The 19,947-nt window shown below is 52.2% G+C and overlaps 1 protein-coding gene across 1 annotated transcript; it reads right to left on the reverse strand.

The window, feature by feature from the left end:
* Positions 1-907: 907 nt before the first annotated feature.
* Positions 908-17,804, reverse strand: LOC311176817 (uncharacterized protein; the record flags this gene model as incomplete). Its single annotated transcript, XM_084242456.1, has 8 exons — positions 908-1,069; positions 1,489-1,608; positions 3,528-3,589; positions 4,042-4,142; positions 4,794-4,860; positions 6,639-7,010; positions 8,491-8,597; positions 17,455-17,804. 8 exons carry the CDS (start codon positions 17,802-17,804, stop codon positions 908-910), a joined length of 1,341 nt encoding a protein of 446 aa, XP_084098582.1.
* Positions 17,805-19,947: the final 2,143 nt, after the last annotated feature.

Here is a 19,947-nt window from a genome sequence, read left to right on the forward strand (position 1 = left end):
CCTCCCCCGGGGCTGGATTTCATCTTGGCCCTAAGCGCACAAAACCCCTGCTACTCTGGTGCGCAGTGACAGTGCATTTCTCAGAATGAGTCCCCATCGCCGAGTGACGCACGACTGTCATTGACCCCGTGTCGCCCAGCTAGAAAGTGGTGGAAGAAAACTTCAGTGCCCTGACGGCAGCCCCAGCATCTTAGCTCCGCACCACGCTGCCCCAGGGCATGGGCACGGCAGAGAAACTGGACAGGTAAAGCTGGTTGTGTGCTGGAGAGAGCACGCTGGTCCGTGCGCAGAGGCTGCCGTGACCGCTGGAGTTTTTGAAGACAGGGGAGAAGGCCGTGGGGAAGGAGGGGGGCCCATGTGGGGGCCAGTGCAGGAGAAAGGTGGGTTAGGGACTTCAGGTAGTGAGGAGCACTGCAGAGTGATCAGCCCCGCGAGGGCAGCAGCGCTCTGGAGGGGCTCTTGGCCAGGCTGTCGTGGGAAGTGCCCACAGGCGGGCCTCTCCCTTCAGCTGTTCCTAAGCTCCAGGCTGACATCACACAACTCCACCAGCCCTGACGAGAGAAGCCACAGGACTCGGCTTCAGAGCCAGCAGGACAGACAGTTGCGGGTGGAGGAGCCAGCAGCACCAGGACCACCCACTCCCCACTCACAAGGGCAAGGCACATCCATTGCCCTTCCCAGTTTTCTAGAAGCTTCCCATTTTAAAGGGCGTGGCCCTATGTTCCCATAGTCTTGGTTTTGGTCTCTCTGTCATGAAAACTGGCGTGGAAGCAGCCTTGCTGCAGGAGGAAATGAGCACGTGATTCACCGTAGGTAGACAAGGGCTCCACCAGGCAGGGAGAGAAGAAAAGACTCTGGGACAAATCTGTAGGAATCTTGGGGACACCGTTTCTCAGGTAAGCATAGCTTATCCAGGACATCGAGGGGGGTTCTCTGAGGTGGTAGATGAACCCCTGCCGCCTCGCCCTGTGCCCTGAACCCACACGGGGTTGCTGTTTGCAGAAGTGGTGGCCGGTGGCTCCTCCTTGCAAGCTCGCAGTGCGGCCACAGGGGAGATGTCGGGGCTGTGCTGTGGCCGAGAGGGAACAACGCCTCTGATATTGCTTGAGCTGAGGTTGCCAGGGAGGGGATCTCACTATATGCAAACGTGGGGGATGGCGGAAGTGGAATGGGTCCACGCCTCACTCCCACATGCACCCAGGGGGGCTGTCGAGGAGCCCTGCGTTCCCTACCTGAGGAGGGAGGGGCCGGGGCGGAAGCTGAAGAAACTGTGTTCTAAAGGGCTGTGGGCACCCAGGCCCACACAGCAGTTGTGGTGTCACGACTCTGTCAGCCCCATCCCCTGCCCTCACCAGACGGCCACCTGCAGGGTTCTTATATGGGCAGCAGAAGCAGTGGCACAGATACCACAGAGGGCGGGGGCCGCGGGCATGCAGGTGAGAGCTCAGAGGCCCAGCAAGTCTGGCACTGATGCCAGTATGGCCTCACCTGCACCGCAGCTGCTGCTGCCTGCGCCTTGAAATGTGTTCCGAGTGTTTGGCTTCGAGTTAGCTCGTCTGGGTTCTTCCTGAGCAAAAGCAGCATCTGCTCGGTCCGGTCCGGTTTCCCCTACAGCGCAGTCTTTGAGCCAGGAGACCTGAGGAAGACCTGAGGACTGCCGGCATGGCCTCGCTCCCTTTCTTTGGGTAGGACCATGAGTAATACTCATTCAGACATTAATTCCGATCTTATCCTTGAAGCCTTCCCGGCAGTGACTTTCTACGGACGTCCAGGGAGAAGCGACCGTATCTGGGGACTCACGCAACACTGCTCAGGAGTTTATTGACTAATGAGTAAAATACAAGTGTTCTCCCAGCCCTCTGACCAAGGCTCCCCCCACCCCCCATCACTTCTGACCAGCTGACTACGGGAGGACTAAGATCTCGAGTTGTCACCTGGCAGATCCTTGCCCAGGTGCGGACTGGCAGAGCTCCACTGGTTACCTCTGTTCTTACCCATCTGCCAGGGCTGGTTGGCGAGGTTAGAGGGTCCTTCAGAATGCCTGAGAGATCAGAATCATCCCCAGGATGTGGGCTGGTGGGCACAGTGATTCTGTTAGAGTATCGCTTTATTTATGAACTAAATTAAAAAATATTCGGTCACATCTGTTCAGAATGAGCCATTTCCTTCAGTCAGGACACAGGCGAGGGGCTTCAAAGAGTCTTCTATTTTGTTGGAAGAGAAAGGAAAAAGTGAGTTGAGATCAATTGCCTCCCCCTGCTGAGTGTCTTCTGCAGAGAAAGTTGCAAACTCTTCAGAGGTAGAAGGAGGGGTGGCTTCAAGGGAATAAACCCCAAAGTTTGTTTTCAGGGCCAGAATCATATGTTATTACTTCAAAGCATGTTGGTCAATCAATAGGAAAGTCTGGTATTGGGGGCTTCCATTCACCTCTCACCAGGCTTGGATCACCTGAATGCACCTGGATTCCTCCTGAAGGCAAGGATGTCCCTAAATCAGGGACCCTGATTCAGGGTGCAAGGAAGCAGGTCACGGCTACGCCAGCTGTACATCTCAGTGCTAAAAAGGAACAGGGCTGGGCTCCGTTGCCTCAACTTTCACAGCTCATTTACTCTGACAGTTCAGCGTGTGTGTGTGTGTGTGTGTGTGTGTGTGTGTGTTAATGTTTGCCTCCCTCCCACTCCATATTACAAACTCCATGAAGACAAATGCAGTTACTTTTGCTTATCTCCTCCATCTAGCAAGGTCCTTGTTTATTGAATGAATCAATGAATCAATGAATATATGGGTAAAATATCCCAGGACAATCCCAGGGGTCTTCAATGTGTAAAACAGAAAACAGGGGCAGAGAATTTGCCCAAGACCACGCCTGAAAGAAGGGAGAGTGGTTTCTGCAAAAACCCAGATGACAGCTGTGTCCCTCGGGGCGTGGTCTTGGGCACATCTGGAGAAGATGCTGCTTCATCTCACACCCCCGTCTCCACAGTTCCCGGAGCTGCCAGAGGACACAGGGCCAGGGATGGCATTACTTTGATTTCTTAGCAAACCTGCTCTGACTGTGGTATGGTCCCAGGAAAGTATGAACCCCACGACCTTGGAGCTGTGGTTGATTCTCCTGGCTTCCTCGCTTAGGTTTCATTATAGGTGTCTCCCTGCTGCCCTGTTTCCCTGACATGTTGCTTTTCTACCTTTCATGTGCAGGAGACACTGGAGACTGTTTTGTGATTGTGCTTAGTCCCTCCATGGCCCATGCTGCTTCCGAGTGTGGAAAGAGAAAAATAACAAGGGTGGCAGCAAGTCTACTGGCCAATCGGTGCACTCGTGTCTCCTGTCCTTCCTGCCCCGTGTCCGCCTGAGAGGTAGGCAGAGTCACCACAGGTGGCCTGGAAGGTTTTAGTTTCTCCTGCTTTGCCCCAGAGGAAATGAGCTGATGTCCACAGCCCCTTCTGAACAGTCCCCGCTGGCTAGCTAGGATCAGGACCCCCAGCGAACAGGCAGCGCGGGACACAAGAGCCCAGGGAGCTACTCACCAGAAGTATGGGGCTCTCGGTGGAGGCTTGGCTGGCCTTCTGGCTCCTGGCGGGGCCTGCACCTGTAATCACCCCAGGACAAAAGGGGGATCACGGCGTGGACTGAGGGCCCTGAGCCCGTCCACTCCCACGCCTGCTGCTTGTCCAGGAGACATCCTGAGACCAGCGGGGCTTTCAAGCCTCTGTTCCCTCCAGGTGAACAAGAAGTTTCAATCGAGGGGTTAGGCGGCCTCTCAAAATTAGTTTGGGGGGCGGCAGGAGGCCCCCAGACGTGGACATTGTCTGGCTCCTTCCTGGTCTGCACACACCCTGACTTGTGAAGGCTGCAGTGCTCCCCCCATCACCTCATCTGCTGCTCTGCCACAGGAAGCAGCACCTCCCCAGCCCATGGGCCAGCTGCATCGGTCCCCAGGGCTCCAGGCACTAAGAGGAGGTCACATTCACTGCTTTGAAAGTTGCCCTTAACCCCTTTCATTTTCTCTGATTTTGGCTTTTTCCCCAAAGTGTTACTTACCTCTTCTATTCCTTTGACTTCTCCTCCTTTTGAACAAATGACTGATTATAGAGATGACCCCCAGAGCCGTGATCAGGATGCAGATGATGAGAATGGACCACCTGGGGGGGAAGCACAGACTTCCATGTCTCTTGGAGGACATCATCTTTCTGTTCTCTCAGCTCAGGATTCCCTTTTCTGGGCTCTGCCTGCCTTGCTCCCTGCCCCACACAGTCACAGTAGCTCCTGGCAACCAGATTCCTCCTGAGTGATGCTATCCTCTGGCCTAACTTGATGGGGCCTGGGATGGGGGGCTGACCAGGTTGGGTCCTCAGAAATGAGCATGGAACTGGGGTTGCAGAGTCCAGTTTCCTACTGTCTAATTTCTGGAGATAAGCTAGAGTAGATAGCTGCCCCATGGCAAAAATGAAATGTGAAAGAGTAGTACAGAGAGAGAGAAAGCAAACTGCTGCTTAAGAGTAGCAACCTGGAGACGGAGATCAAGACCTGATACAGGCCCTGCCCACTTCTGAAGGCAGCCACACTCCTGCCCTTGCATCTCGTCATGACGAATTCTCGTCAATTAAAAGAGCAAGTGTACATTGTTGCTGCTTGAGACCAAGAGTCCTGCACTATACTCTTTTGAGAGAAACCAAATAGTTTGGATGCGTCATTCAGGTGGGAAACAATAGGAGCTGAAAAGCAGCACGTGCCACCCAGCCATTCCTTTGCTCACCCAAGGCCGAGTTTTCGCCTAAGGTTATGTGACTCACCTGGAGCGATCTGCCTTGTGGACAATCTTGGAAGTCCTGCAGCTTCTGGTCTTATTGCCTGATAGATCTGCATCAGAAAGAAGTGGTTGAGAATCCAGCAAGGTGCACCCCAGGCCCCTTCTTTGCTTCTGCTCCTCTGCCTGTCACCCCTCAGTCTCCAGAGAAGGAGCTCCCTAAGGCTGACAGAGCAGAGGGGCCAAGTCGCTACAGGAGAGGTTGTGAATGCGCTGTGCACAGAGTGGGCGGCTAGGGGACAAGATGGGCTCACGTCCTGCCGCCCTCTGCCGAGCCACAGACCCTGGCACAGGGCTCCATGCACCTGGAGGAAGTGGCTCATTCTCCAGATTTGCACAAAGGCTGGGTGTGGACTATAAGTGGCCTTTGTTTGAAAACCCCAGGCTAAGGCTGAGGGAGGACACCAGAGGCACCAAAGGGTCAGCTTCCCTAAAGGACCTGGTCAGTAGGTGACAAAGCTGCCACACTGCACTTTGACAGCCCCAAAACCTACTGGGCAAGCTCCCCTACCCCACCTCTCCTCTGACCACGCGACTCCTCTGACAAGACCTGGCGGTGGAGAGCGTCTGTGTCATAGTCACACGAAGGAGCACACTTAGACAGGACGGCTCTCATCCTGAGTCTAAACCTCAGGCCAGGCCTCACTGTTATTATGTAAAAACAGAACCACACAAAGTAGAAACACCCTAGGTGAGAAAGTCACACACTCATCAAGATGCCTGCTGAATAAATGACCAGTCGGTGAAGTGAGAGCAAGACTCTCTTTTTAGTACCAGGAGGAAGCGCCCCATAGCGTCCCCCAAATCCTCTGGTTTGCTTTCCTCTGTCCTTCCGCCTTGGATTGTGATGGAAAAGGGCATCCTTTCTGGAACTGGAAATGATGAGAAGCTATGGGGTGGGGGGGTGGGAAGGAAGGCTAGTGCTTTCCATCAGCTCTCCGCTTTGGAGACAGGGTTTCCGGGCTCCAAGGAAGTTGTCAGCATTTGACAGAAGACTTTTTTTTTGTTTGTTTGTTTGTTTGTTTTGTTTATACAAGCACTGGGTACAGTCAGAAGCGCGGGAGGGTGAGAGAATTCACCAGAGCCAGAGCAGGGAGCAGAGCAGGCAGAAGGACCGAAGTACACTGCTGAGGGGAGCAGCGGGCGGCAGGAGGGGTCTGCGCACCATGTGGGACCCTGCTCCGGTGGCCGGGGAGCAGCCGGGGATCGAACTGGTGTCGCAGAGGCTGAGGGCAGCTTCGCAACCCAGCGCTCAACCGCTGAGCCACCAGGGAGGCCCTTGACAGAAGACTTTTGATGAGCATCTCCCTACAGGTCCTGTCCCGCCTCTGTCCGCCCAGCAGCCTCCTGGAGTAACGCATGCCTTAAAGAGGGGATTGCACAGGCCAAGGGGATCATGACATTTACATCTGTCAAGTATGAAATGATTTAACTGGCAGCGTGTCTGTCCAGATGCTGGGGTCACACCTGCAGCCTCTGCCAGCCTTTCAGGAAACCAGTCTTCAAAATTCTAGGCCTGCATGGAGCTTTAAAAACAACCTCAAAGCCTTTTCTGACCAACAACACAAGCTCTCGCACCCTCCTGCTAGACTCACAAGCCCCTTCCAAGTCCCATTCCAGCTTGCTGCAAGGGAAGGGAGGGCCCGAGGACACCCCAAGGCCCAAACACACTCCTCTTCCCAGACTCCAAGTTAATCCCAGCACCATCAGCAATCACTGTCCCGTGGTGGACAAGAGAGCCAGTGCTCCCAGGCCCCTGGGGGTATTTTCCACATCATTGAACCCCCACTTTTGTGAGTTCCCCCAGTTAGACCACTGGCAGGTACCTCACCTTTCCCGGTCCAAAAATCTCCGGTGAGGGCTGGGGAGATTTTCCTGGACCAAAAACCTGTGTTGTCAGTCACCACCAGCTCTGTGAAGTCCATGTCATCCCGGGCGAAGTCCCGCTGGATGCCGCACCAGTACCAGCCTGCGTCCTCCTTGGTCAGGCAGGACACGGTGACGATGAGCTGGCTCCCCGTGTCCCTCAGGGCCACGCGGTCCGTGCTGTTGGGTGTGAGGGCGATGATGTTGCAGTAGTCCCGGAAGTAGCCCCGGCACCAGTATTTGGGGTGATCCTTATAGTAGACATCATAGCTGCAGACGGCCGAAACTGTGTCCAGCACAAAGTTTTCTTTGACCTTTTCATCCATGACCATGGCATCTGTCAACACACACACAAACCGTCGCTCTTTTTAAGCATGTGGCCGCTCCTGCCCTCCTGGAGGAAAATTAATTTCAATCAAGTATGGGATACTGACTTCACCTGGAGGAATTGGCAACTGCTATGGGCTGAAGTGTGTCCCCCTAAAATTTATATGCTGAAGTGCTAGCCCCTAGCGCCCCAGGAGGTGGCTGGGTTTAGAGACAGAGACTTTACTGAGATGAATTAGTTCTGACATAGTATGAGCACGGACCCTACTCCAGAATAAGACAGGTGAGCTTGTTAAAAAAAAAAAAAAAAAAAGATTAGGAGACAGACAAGACAGACAGACCGAGTGAGACGGAGACCATTTGTCAGCTAAGGGGAGAGGACCGGAGAGCCCTAACCCACAAACACCTTGGCTCAGGACTTGAAGCTTCCATAGCAGTAAGGAAGTAGTTTCTGTCGTGTGAGCCTGAGCTTACCAGGTTGCCTCCGCAGACCTTGCAAACTGATGTGGCAGCCCTGAAGGGACCTTCCTCCCTGGCCTCTGGGAGGGTGACATACGGACCCTCCCCTGGAGGAGTTGGGCCTCTGCCCGGGGCGCAGCAGCAGACTTGAAGAGCCTGAGGCCTCTGGCCCCTCTGGCCCTGGCCCCCGGCCCCTCCGCCTTGGTACCCCACAGACAAGAAAGTTTGCAGGTTCCCACTGGCTGGCTAGGGCTGAAGACAGAGGGCACCAGGGTCTGCCTTTAGGTGCTACTTGCTTCGTATTTCCTCCACACCAGAGAGGGTGGGCGCCCATCCTGGGAGGACATTGCACAATGAGGAAGTCGTGCTTCCTACCGACAGTGTCCAGCCTGACGGGGGCGGAGCAGTGCCTGAGGGAGGAGAGGAGATGGGGCGGGGGGCAGGCAGCGGAGCCCACCCTTGCTCAGCCTCCCCTTGCGTGCTCCCCTCAAGTGGAGCTCGCAGTGGGGGGCACCAGTGCACAGGCGAGCTCACAGCCTTGATGCCATTTGACATGACTCTGTTCTCATGAACCCCACAGAGAAGGTCATGTGATGCCCGGTTTTCTGGCGTGGGTGTTGCCCCAGAGGTGTAGGGGCTCAAAGATCACAAGGCCGGAGGGTGGCAGAGTCACGGGCAAGCCCAGTCCCCTGAGTCTCATCTTCCGGGCCAGGCATGGACAGAAAGTGGACAGTCCCATCCTCATCTATCTGCACAAATATTTTTAAGGGCCAAGGGATGGGAAATGAAGCTGAAAGAGAGAATCCAGAGCCCTCATTTTAACTCAGCATTTCAATGTGCCACGGCCCTATTATTAGAGCTGTGAGGGACACAGCTGATAAGGACAAGCTGATAAGGACAAGCTCTGCTTTCTCCTTTTTGTTTCCCATCTCACACCTTAGGTGGTTCAATCTACTAAGCAGGAGAGAAGGAAACGGCCAGGTGTCTGTGAGGCTTGAAGGGCTGGGGGCTGTTCCTTCCCTATGTCTTACCTGAAAGGAGAGTCAGGGAAAGCAGAATCAAGGACCCCATGACTGGAAGGAAGTGAGTCTTCGACTGGAATGGCAAGATGTTCCCAGGGGTCGCAGGAATCCTGGATCTGTTTAAGGGAAGCAGATATCTTTGAGCTTAAGATGGTTTCATATCCTGTTTGGAGAAACTGAGGGAAAGGAGGGAACAACCAGCTCATTCACAAGAGCTGCAGTGTCTGGGTGCCCAGGTTGTGCACTGCACACGGATACTCACCAGAGGGATGCCGTGTGTGGACATACACTTGACTGTATAATAATGTGGGGCAACTAAGAAAATTCTGGGCTGCAGGGCCGAGCCCAAAACAGCAGTGGCTGCAGCCTCCCCTGGGAGTGGGTTAGGAGCGTGAAACTGTCGTAGCAGATGTGCCTGGCATCGGGAGCACGTGAGCTGGTAGAGTGTGGGTGTGCGGGTGTCAGCAGCCAGGCTGCAGCCTCCAGGCCTCTTGGAAGTTTTCTTGGGCAGAGCTGGGACAAATCAGGATCATCTGTCTCCGTCGTAGTAGAAGTTTCCCCTGTTTCCTAAGAGGATGCAAATGGCCTGACAACTAATTTCCAGTTTAAATTATGGAAACACAGCTCAGGTTAGTTCTAGTTGATAGCTACAGATCACACCCCAGAGCTGGCAGCGCATCCCGGCATGGCACAGACATGAGAGATCTTCCAGGTTGCTCAGTAAAGTCTGCTCTTGAGGAAGAGGAACCTGTTTGTGATTCACGTGAACTCAGCGTATGGGCCAGCGGCTGACTACACCTGGTGTGTGCTTTACCTGCTGTCGTGGTAAGGTAAGGGTTTTACTTACATTGTCTCACTTATTTCTCATGAGACTTCTGAGTTCAATAAATAACCTGCAGGGTTTGAGTTGGGGGGTGGGGTATGAAAGGAGGGAGGACTTAATGGATTAAAAGGGACTCAAGAGACATACCTGCAGATTGCAATACATGGAACATACTCAGATCCCAAGCAAGTAAGTAAGTAAGAAAAGCAAGTAAGAAGTAAGTAAAAAGAAGCAAGTAAGAAAATTTCGACAGTGACTAGATAGTAGATATTAAAAAGTTTTTGTTCATTTTTTTTCAGATGTGTCAATGGCATTGACATAGCCTCTAGGACGCCTCATGGTATTCATGCCATTACTTCTGGCCTGCATGATCAATAAAACATGGCAGAAGTGATGATACCTGACTTCCATGGCTAGGTCATAAAAATGCAACTTAGATGCATTAAAAAGTGCACAGCTTCCACTTTTTATGCATCCTAGATGCATAAAAGTGCATGACCTAGACACAAAAAAATGTGTGTCTAGGTCATCAAATGTGTGCAGCTTCCACCTTCGTCTCTTGTGCTGCTCAGTCCTTGGGATGTCAGCTGCCACGTTGTGAGGATTCTCAAGTGGCTCCATGAAGAGGCCACAGAGGAAAGAGACCAAGTTGCTGGACATGTAGGACCCACCTTGGAAGTGGACCCTCTAGCCACAATCCAGCAACCTCATTTGAAACCCACCCCAAGCATGAACCACCCAACCAAGATGCTCCTGAATTCCTGACCTACAGAAACCTCAAAAAATGATAAAACCTTTTGTTTTCAGCCTCTGTATTTTAGGGTAATTTGTTACTCTAATTGACAATTGACCATATAAGATAACTGTGGTTATATCTCTTAAAGCAATCCTTGTCTCTGAGAAAGCTGCCTGCAAAACAAACACTTTAGCACCATAAGGCCAAAGTGCCCACACAGAGGGAGGGATTGTTCAGAGATGTAAGTGCCCAAGATTTGAAAAAGTAACATCCTGAGGCAGATGAAAGGCCCAGGCTTCAGAGAATAGGTACACGTGTCTGTCAGCTCCTGTGTATTGCTTGGTGTTACCAGCCCCGTAGCTCCTTCTCAAGGGTGGAAATTAATTTCCACTCTATTTAGACGTGCAAATACGAAGGCAAATGGGTCGTGAGAATAAGCCAAATAAAAAAATTAAACACATCTTTTTGGAAATACACACTGAAATGTTTACAGATGAACTAATTCAACGCCCGAGAATGTTCAGCAAGCTGGCTCCCGCTTCCCATTACTAAAGTGAAAGGACAGAGAAATGTATATTTGAAATTTCCCACAATCAAAAGTAAAAAGCAAAAAACAAAAACCACTTTGATGCAGGTGTCATGGACTTTATTTTCACCAGTGAGGAAATTGAGGCTCAGGTCAAATAACTGCTATGTTGAAGTTCACGCAACTGGCAAGTCCACTACGATCTGATGCTAAATCTAAAAAAAGTAATAATACTCTTTTCTATGACGCCCTTTTGTTTTCCCAAGAGTCCCACACTGCAGCACACATTGGCGTTTAGGAAGAGATTTCACCCACACCATGTCATCGCGTGCCTGGGGCGGGGGGCTGCCTGGATTCTTATTCCCCCTACACAAATGTAGTATCCAGGAAGAGAGTTTCTCAAGAAATGTCCATCTATTGCAAGAAACTGAATCTCCCGATGGACAATGAAGCGGCCCTGTAGGAAATGGCGCTCTTGCCGGCAACCGGCCTGGGAAACCAGTCCCTCCTCTACAGTAACTGGTCCCCGGAGGCAGCCTGCTAAAGTCACACTTGTCGGAAGTTTGGCCATTATCTGCAGTAACAGTCCAGGAAACCCAAAATAATCCCTGCAAACAACTGACCCCAAGTGACCAGGGCTTGAGTAATAGCTAGTAGCTTCCCTAATTTTGCACCTGCTTCCAACTTTGGCCCAGTGAGAGAAAGCCAGTCAGCTCCCCAACCAATCATCCAGGAGGCCCCGCTTCGGGTCAGCTGGCCTCCACTCTCCCAGCCCACGGCCTCCAGTCAGAGACTCTCGAAACCTTCCCTTTTTCAGTTATAAAAAGTTCTCCTACCCCTCTGTTCGCCAAGACGCAAGTGTCCGGGTCTGGCTCCCTGGCTCTGCACACTCAGAATAAATAGCCTTCACTTTCTCACTTGGCTTTCATTCTTTCCACATTTGACTTGATTTTAAAAAATGGGCAAATAAACGCAGCTTCTCAACATCTACCTTTGTCCCAGAGAATTCATATGTTAAAGGAGAGGCAAACCTCAGTTTTGTCTGGGTGGGTTTTTCTTTTTTAACTTTATCTCTTAGAATTAAAGCCCAGTTGCACCTCTTGACTGCCTAGCTGAAGGGAGTTGGGGGGAGATTCTGGTGACGTTCACCTCTAAATCTGAACCCAGGGAGGATGCGCCCTTTCTAGCCAGAACCCCCACCACGGGGTCTTAGCTCATCTCTTTCGAGTTCATTCCAAAAGACATTTTCACTTTCCGGGCTTCCTCTGGGCTAGCGGGGGGTTTCCACTGGACAACAAAATTAAAAATAGCACAGCTCCCTGCAGAGAAGGGTGAGGAAGAAGGGAAAGGAGAAGAGAAAGAAGGAAAAAGTGTTTCTGAGACTGAGGAGCACAGCTTGTCCGACGTCACCCAGTCGGCCAGGACAGGCTGCTCTTCTGTTTCCAGGGATGTGGTCACTTTACTCATGTTTCCCAGAAGGGCCGGCACGAAGTGCCGCTGCAGCTGTGAGGCTGGAAAGGATTAAATTAAGAAGCGCAGTGTGTGAAGAGTCCTTGGGACTGAGACCTAATCGGCACTGGCCCTCCGTCTTCAACTGTGTGTTGGGGTCACCAAAAGCCCCAGAGCCAACCTGGGGTTTCATCCGGAAGAGAGATTCTAACTAAGCACAAACACTAATTCGGGGGTAGGGGGATGTCTTCTATTAAAGGACATACCACTGAGAAAAAAAGGTCAGCATGAGGGCAGGAGGTTTGTATTTTTATTTGTTTTTTAATTTTATAAATACTTTTTTTTTGTTTTTATTTTTGCATAGAAGAACTGGGGTACAGGCCAGAGGTGCGGCCGGTGAGATTATTCACCAGAGACAGAGCGGGGAGCAGAACAGGCAGACTGACTGAAGTACACTGCTGAGGGGAGCAGCGGGTGAGACAGGAGAGGTCTGCTGTGCCGTATGAGGGTCAGCTCCCTGGCCGGGGATCGAACTCAGGCTGTAGCAGCGATAGTGCTGAGAGTCAACCCCAAGGCCACCAGCAAGGCCCCCAAGGCTTATATTTTTAAAGAAAAAAAGACCCCCCAAAATGTCTTAGGGGAGATAGTGATGACTGAAGTGGTCCCCCACATCCAAGTAGCCACAGGAGCCTTGAGTTCCGGCTCCTCTGCCCTTAAGATCGTGGGAGGCTGGGGAAGTGGTGGGAGGGCCAGCCAGCCCCTTTGACATTAGTGAGCAATTATTTGCAAGTTTTCGAGCTGCTCAGATAGTGTCAGTTCTTCCTGGTCTGGCCGGCAGGCAGAGAGACAAGGGCCCTTTGCTGAAATGAAATGCTAACAAGATAAAAGAGGCTATCGGGTGCTGCTAGATGAGGCTTAGGATAAACTTTCAGGACTGGCTAAGAATTCATTAACATTTTCAGTACATGCATCCGCTTTTACGTGGTTTAACTGAAACCCCCGCCTTGCTGTTCTCAGCACGTTTCAGTGTTTATTGCCTTGGAAGTGAGAGTCCATTGCTGGAAATTTGGACAGGCCAACCCAGAGATGCCATGGCGAATCGCCAGTCATGCTCACAGCCCAGAGAGGTGGCGCGGCTCTGCCGCCTCTGTCCTGATGAATGAGTGTAGGGGAAATGAAGCTGGTCAGGTTTTCACACCCTTGGCCTCTGTGGCTATCACCTGCGGCCTTGATCTTGATAATGTAGAGGGTGTGAGGGCGCCGGGCACCCTGGCCTGACCATGGACACCTGAGCATGGGTGTGTGCGCCTGTGTAAGTGTACACACCTGAGCCTAGTGCTCAGGGATATAAGGGCGGCGTGACTTAGAGACTGCGCGGCCACCAGAGTTTAGACCATGAGAGAATGCCAGAGCGAGCCCAGAGAAAGGGAAGATTCTGGGGTCTGGGAGGCTGAACTTGAGAGTTTGGATTCTGGAGAAGTTACAAGCCCCTTTTCATGTCTGACACTAGGTGTCGAGAAGCTCGGGGCCTGCCAGGAGGCAGAGGGCTGGGTCTAAATCCTGGCTCTGCTACCTGTTAGTTTCTTGACTATGGACAAGTTACTTTAACTCTTCTGTGTCTGATTTTCCTTCTGCAGAATGAGGATGGTAGTAGTGGTGGTGTCTGATGGAGACTAAGAGTAGAAAATTTGGGAAGAAGTCATCACAAGACCAGAAATGAGCTCACACAAGGCCAGAAGCTGGAAGTGGGGGTTGAAATGATTAACAGTCATTAAACCAGCTACAGAAAAGTAAAGTATCTGGAGGTGGAGGCGCAGATGGGAGGTGGGGTTATGGAGATTGGGGGCCAATTAAAAGAAACACAGATCCTTTCGAATCTACCTAGACAACCAAAGAGAAAAAATCCTTGGGCGCCAACCCTAGAGATAATAGCAGCGAACAATTCCACAAAGGGATGAGCCCCTCCCTAAGAGAAGACTGGATAGGTGCAATTTCTGCACTGGCAGGGGCAGCAGCTCACCTGGCGCCCGTGACCACGCAGGTGTGTCTTCTACAACCTTCTCCCTTTGCAAAGCAGCAGAGGCAGCTCTCCTCCCAAGGCTGCCCACCTGTGTCTACAGGTGTCTGCAGGCGTCTCTTTTGCACATCTGTCTCTTTCAGGGGCAGCTTTTTCCGCCCCCTTGTGTCTGTGCAAGTGTCCTTCCCTTCCCTTTTTGTAATAAACCTGCCTTTTTTGGATTTATCGATAACTAAATGTCTCTGCCCCGCAGAGAACTCGCCTGGGGAAATCCACCAAGTGCCACTGAAAGGGGAGCTCTGATGAAACTTTTCTCGACGCTGCTCTCTGAACCCAGCACCTCTCCCAACCGACATCAGCATCGACATCAGAGGTTGTCAGGACCCAAAGAGACATGTGTGTCGAGTGCTTAGTGCACAGTGAGTGCTCGAGCAGTAATGGCTCCCCTGCTACTCCCACGAAAATGAAACACCAGAGGAACTGATTAGAATGAGAGAGGAAATCCTTCCTTCTCTCACAACCCATGAATGGTCCACAAAGTTGACAAAGATTCCGATCAGCCCAGGAGAATGGAGTGGGGTGTTCTGGAACCAGGGAGAGAAGGTTCCTGAACTCACATAGGTGGACATGCCAGAGCAGTCAGCTAGGTCTTCAAGTTCACCAGTTGACCTTGGCCCTCAGCAAAGAGCTACGCCACAGTTATCATCTTTTATTTACTCAAACACATTTACAGGTGAATTCAACAGTTGAAGTCCCCCCACTAAAGTCAGTTCACTGTTTTCCGTTCCCACCATGTCCCAAGACACCTGCCAAGAGCAGGCGCTTCTGCTCACAATGCAGCGGAACTCGGTCATCTTCACGTATGTGTCAGCCTGGCGGTGACCTTTCGTGGGTCAGCCCTGAACCTTCAGATTCCAGGACATCTTCTCTTCGGGACTGAGGAACACAGCCAGCAGTAACAGCAGGCTATTGTCCTCAAGTCAGGCATGCGGACGATAGGATTAGAGAAGGAGAAGAAAAAAAAACTGAATCAGAGGAAGAGGAAGAGGGTAGAGCAGAGAGGGGTTGGGGTGTTCCATTGGAGGCAGCTGGCCAAATACTCCCCGCCTTGGTTGAAGGAATCAAGGATGAGAAAGTCCTGGGCCCAGGAAGATAATTCCTCCAAGAGTTTGCTGATGCTGACCTGAAGGTCAGTGGGGTGGAGTGTCCATGGATAACCTACTGCTTGAAGACTTACTGCTTGAGTCCAAGGGCTTAGAGGGCTGGCAGGTCATACAGGTTTTGAAGATCATGAGATAGGTTTCCTTGAATTTCTTTATTTTATAAGCATAGATGATCGGGTTCATCATGGAGTTGGCATGGGACAACAGGATGCCCAGGTTTTGCACAACTTGTGGCACATCACCGTTAAAGTGGAGGATACAGTTGATGATGGATAAAGGCAGCCAGGACACAGCAAACAAGAAGAGAACCAGAAACAGAGACTTGGCCGTCTTGAACTCCCGTCCATAAAATGCACCTGTCTCTTTAGAGCTAGAAAATTTCTGATTGAGTCTGTTCCGGATGATATAGAAGATGTCAAGATAAATGGCACACATAACAAGCAGGGGGACGAAAATCCAAGTGAAGAAGCTGAAGTAGACCATGTAGTCCATCCTCACGACTGTGCGGAACTTGCAGGGAAGGAAGGTGTTATTTCTGTCAACTCCTGTGGTCTCTTTCTGGTTCCAGCCAAACATGGGTGTCAGTCCCACCAGGAAGGACACCAGCCAGCAGAGTCCCAGGGCCAACCATATTCTTCTTTGAGTAGTGACCCTCCTGTATCTGTTTGAATGGGAGAGAGTCAGTGAGTGCACAGCAGAGATTGCCAAGAGGCAGAGAGCCGGGGCTGGGAAAGGCAACAAAGATGGAGAACATGGATATTCTACCGTCACTTCGGCCAAACTCCACAAGCTACAAAGATGTGGATTAGAGAAAAACCTAACAAACCTCCCTGGGAACTTTTCTAAGGAAGGATGATCTGGAACAGATGAGAAATATGCTGCCTAGAGTCAGCTACTCGCAGACCCCACTCAAAACTCCATTTCTAGCCCAGAAGTCTTCAATTCCTGGCAGGTAAGAGTTACCTAAGTCTCCTGGGATGAGGTCCTCAAAATATGTTTGCCTGCTGTGCTCTGCAAGGTTTTGTTTGGCTTTTGTGCTGATGCCTATAACTTGTACCTTCCCACTCTTGCCCTCTGCCTGGGTCTGCCTTATCTTCCCTTGGCACTGCCATCCATACTTGGTGTTTGAGTTAAGTGAGTCCATGGGGTTGAGCTCATGTTCAAGCACACCCCGGTGTCTTCAAAGACTCATCCAATGGAATCACCATTTCTCCTTAAAGCATCCCCCCGACAACATCCTACACAGACAGAGGGGACCCTGCCAAGTGCCAACTCTGTCCTTGGCAGACCTCATCTCAAATCTCACAACAAACTGGAGCTATTTCTCATCCCTTCCTTTTCATTGATGGTACTGGATGGTAGTAGTGAAAAAAGGAGTTGTGGTTACCATCTGCTGGGCATAGACCATGTGCCAGACACTTTTCAAGGAGCCTTTCATGGGTTAACTCATTTAATCTTTTGAGGAAGATGCAAGTATTATCCCCATTTTATAGGTTAAAAAAAAAAAAACCAGGAAGACGAGTAACATACAAGCTAGACGTGGGGGAGCCAAATAGCTGAGTCTGGGCTCAGGGGACCTCAGCCCTGTGAGCAGACAAGGGCCGAGGCAGAGAAAGTTAAGTATTCCAAGTTCAGATGTCACCAGCTGGGATTTGAACCCGGGTTCCTTTATATTAAGTGCTCGTTCACAGCCCCCTCCTCCTGCTCTCCCCAACAGAAAGGAGGCCCAGGTAACACAGGCCCCCTGGGAAATTAGATTGTTCTACTTGGTACTCGGTTCCCACGGCCACAGGAGAAACTGCTACCACTTTCTGTAACGGAGAATGTCTTTGGTCCCCTCTTCAACATGGAAGAGGAAGCGAAGTTAAAATAACTTTCAAACCAGCCACAATTGCAAAGAGCAGAAGCATCAGTTTATCTTTTCTGTCTCTTCCTTATTTTATCTAAGAGGTTTCTATCGTTTTTAAAACTCAAGAGCATTTTCTACCAAGTGGAGCTGTGTTCAGCCTTGATCATCTTTATCTCCCCTGGGGCAGGGGGTGGATCCTGCATCCCCATAGTCTGCCGGGAGCGACTGGAACCTTCCTCTGCTCCTGCGTCTGAGCTCATCATAGCAAAATGATGGGGTGGAAAAAACCCTCTTTTCCAACATAGAGGCCGATTTGGATTTGATTTCACTCAAACGCCCCGAGTCTGGACTTGCCTTAGGTCGGGCACCTCAGTCGCTGCCCCCACGCCACCCCTCTTCGAGCAGGTTACCTGATGGTGAGCTTGACCCGCAGGTATCTGTCCACCGCGATGGCTAGCAAGGACATGATGGAGGCGTGGGTGAAGATCAGCAGCAGGCAGGTCATGAGGAGGCAGTTATAAAAGTGGATCCTGATGCCCAGGCTGATGACGACGGCCAACGGCATGACCAGCACCCCGACAGCGATGTCAGCCAGGGCCAGGGAGACAATGAAGTAGAAGGTGGTGGTCTGCAGGCTGGGGTTCAGCTTGATCACCCAGATGACCAGCACGTTGCCCACAATGGCGCAGAGCCCGATGAAGATCTCCACGGTGATGTAGGCGATGCTGTCCAGGGACAGGGCGGTGCTGTTCATAGACATCTCGCTCCTTGGGGGGGGGGCCTCCCAAGATGGGGGACCAGCAGTCTCGGTGGTGTCCGTGTGGGTCCGCGTGCCTAGCTCCGGCCACACATCCCAGCAGAGGGCCAGGCGCAGCAGCAGCTGTCTAAAGCTCACCACGCACCATGCCTTCCCTTGCCCGGCTTGGCGCTCCCTGGGCCACCCTCTACTTTAGAGAGAGCCCATGGGGGCAATTGCTCCCAGTCTTCTGGGCCGCACAGACCCGCTCCCGGAAGCCTGGAGGGCAGTTGTTTGTGGGCTGAATCTGAAAGTGCTGCAGTTCTTAGTTCCCCTGCCCTGGAGGGCTCCTCAAACTCCATCAAGATAAGCAGCGCTCTTCAGAGGCGGGTCAGGAAGTGAGAAGGGTCAGGAGAAAGCGCACAGCCCGGATCGCTCAGAAAGAAGATGGAACGGACAGAGGGGCGGGGGTGTGAGAAGGAAGAAGCCTCAGACTTCATTCACCAGGGACCAGACCGGATGAGAGGACACCGCCAGGAGCACCAGCTGCAGCAGCTGACGTCCTGCTGGCTTAGCTGCAAGATCCGTGAGCAGGAGGCAAATGAAACAAGGGAGCGAGCTACAGACTTGGGTGGCAGCCGCCCAGCCCCAGCCTGGATTGATTCTTTCCTAGTGCACGCGGATACATATTTGTGTCCCTCCCAGATGCCTGGGTTAAGATCTCAAGGTGCTGGCATTAGGAAGTGGGATCTTTGGGAAGGCGTAGTGACCTTCCTGAAGAGAGGCCCCACCGAGTCCCCTTGCTTCTAGGGACACAGAAGACGGCCATCTCTGCGCCAGGAAGCAGGCCCTCAGCCGACACTGCATGTGCAACACCGTGATCTTAACCTTCCCAGCCTCCAGGGCACTGAGAAATAAACCTTGCTGTTCACATGCCACCCGGTCTTGAGGGTTCTGTTATAGCAGCTGGAATAGACTAAGCGCATAGTTGCAAGTGCTGAGAATTGGGTCACAAGTCTGCTGGGCACGACTGGACCCCAGCCTACTTGCCAAAGGGACCAGCTAAGAGTCCCTGCTCAGAAGCACAAAAGACTCCACACGTCCTGAAGCAGCGCACGTGCAGACCCTCCAGCTACCGTCTCTGCTCACATGCCCGCCAAAGTCTCACACACCCTCGCACTAGCAACCCACCTGTGTCGTCAGCTCTGCTTGAAATCGGGACGAGGGGATGACCAGCTGCAGAAAGGAGGCAGAGGACACGTGTGCCCATAACCACGCGGCAGGCCCCTGTACCCCCACATCCCAAGCCCAGCCCCGCAGGGGCGTGTCTGGGAATCAGACTTTTCCCTGTAGTCACTCACCTGGTCTCTACGTCTGGGAACCAGACACTTGAACACCATTGTTACTTGGGGTCCACTTCTCAGTGTCACCTAAGTGTGCTATTTAGAGACAGCAAGAAGAAACAGTGGCACCTAAGCCTGCACAGTAGACAGAAGGATCCACAATGTTCTCCTCCAGCACGCATCTAAGTGCCGCCCAACATAATATTCCACAGTTCCACGGTGTTGTTCTGGGATTTACCAGCAAGCGCGTCCCCCTGCGGTGCGGGGCTGCCGGGGTCTTCTTGAGTAGCTATGCTTCCACGTCATCAGTGACCCCCGGCCACACCCCAGGTCAGCCCCAATCCTGTGTCCTGAGCACACTCTCCCTGCAGCGGGGCAGCGCCCTCTGAGTGCTCTTTCTTTGCTCTGGCATTTCCCAGCGCCCACGGCCCAGGACCCTGCGGGATCATGAACAGCTTCTCCAGCCTCCAACATGGCCTGTCATATGTGTTTCCCCTGCAACTGCTTTCCTTATCTCTGTAGAGCAGGAAGTCAGAGAGTGATTTCCAGGAGGCTGCGTGCCACCAAAACAAGTCGTTTTTGCTATAAAGCGATTGTTGAGTCTTGATGACACCACGTAAGAAGTGCACCTTGCGCCAGCCCTCCCGCCACCCAGTGGCACCCAAGGGCCCGATGTGAGAGGAAGCCCCTCTGGTTGCGGCCACTGTGCAGTGAGGGGCCAGTTTCCTGGAGGGCTCCCCAGTCCGACCTGGTCCCCAAGGATGGAGCGAGTGGGGCTGAGGAGGGGAGCACAGACATCGGCTCTGGCTTTGAGAGCTGCTCCC

Source organism: Talpa europaea (assembly GCF_964194135.1).
Source record: "Talpa europaea genome assembly, chromosome: 9".
In the NCBI taxonomy this organism is placed as follows: domain Eukaryota; kingdom Metazoa; phylum Chordata; class Mammalia; order Eulipotyphla; family Talpidae; genus Talpa; species Talpa europaea.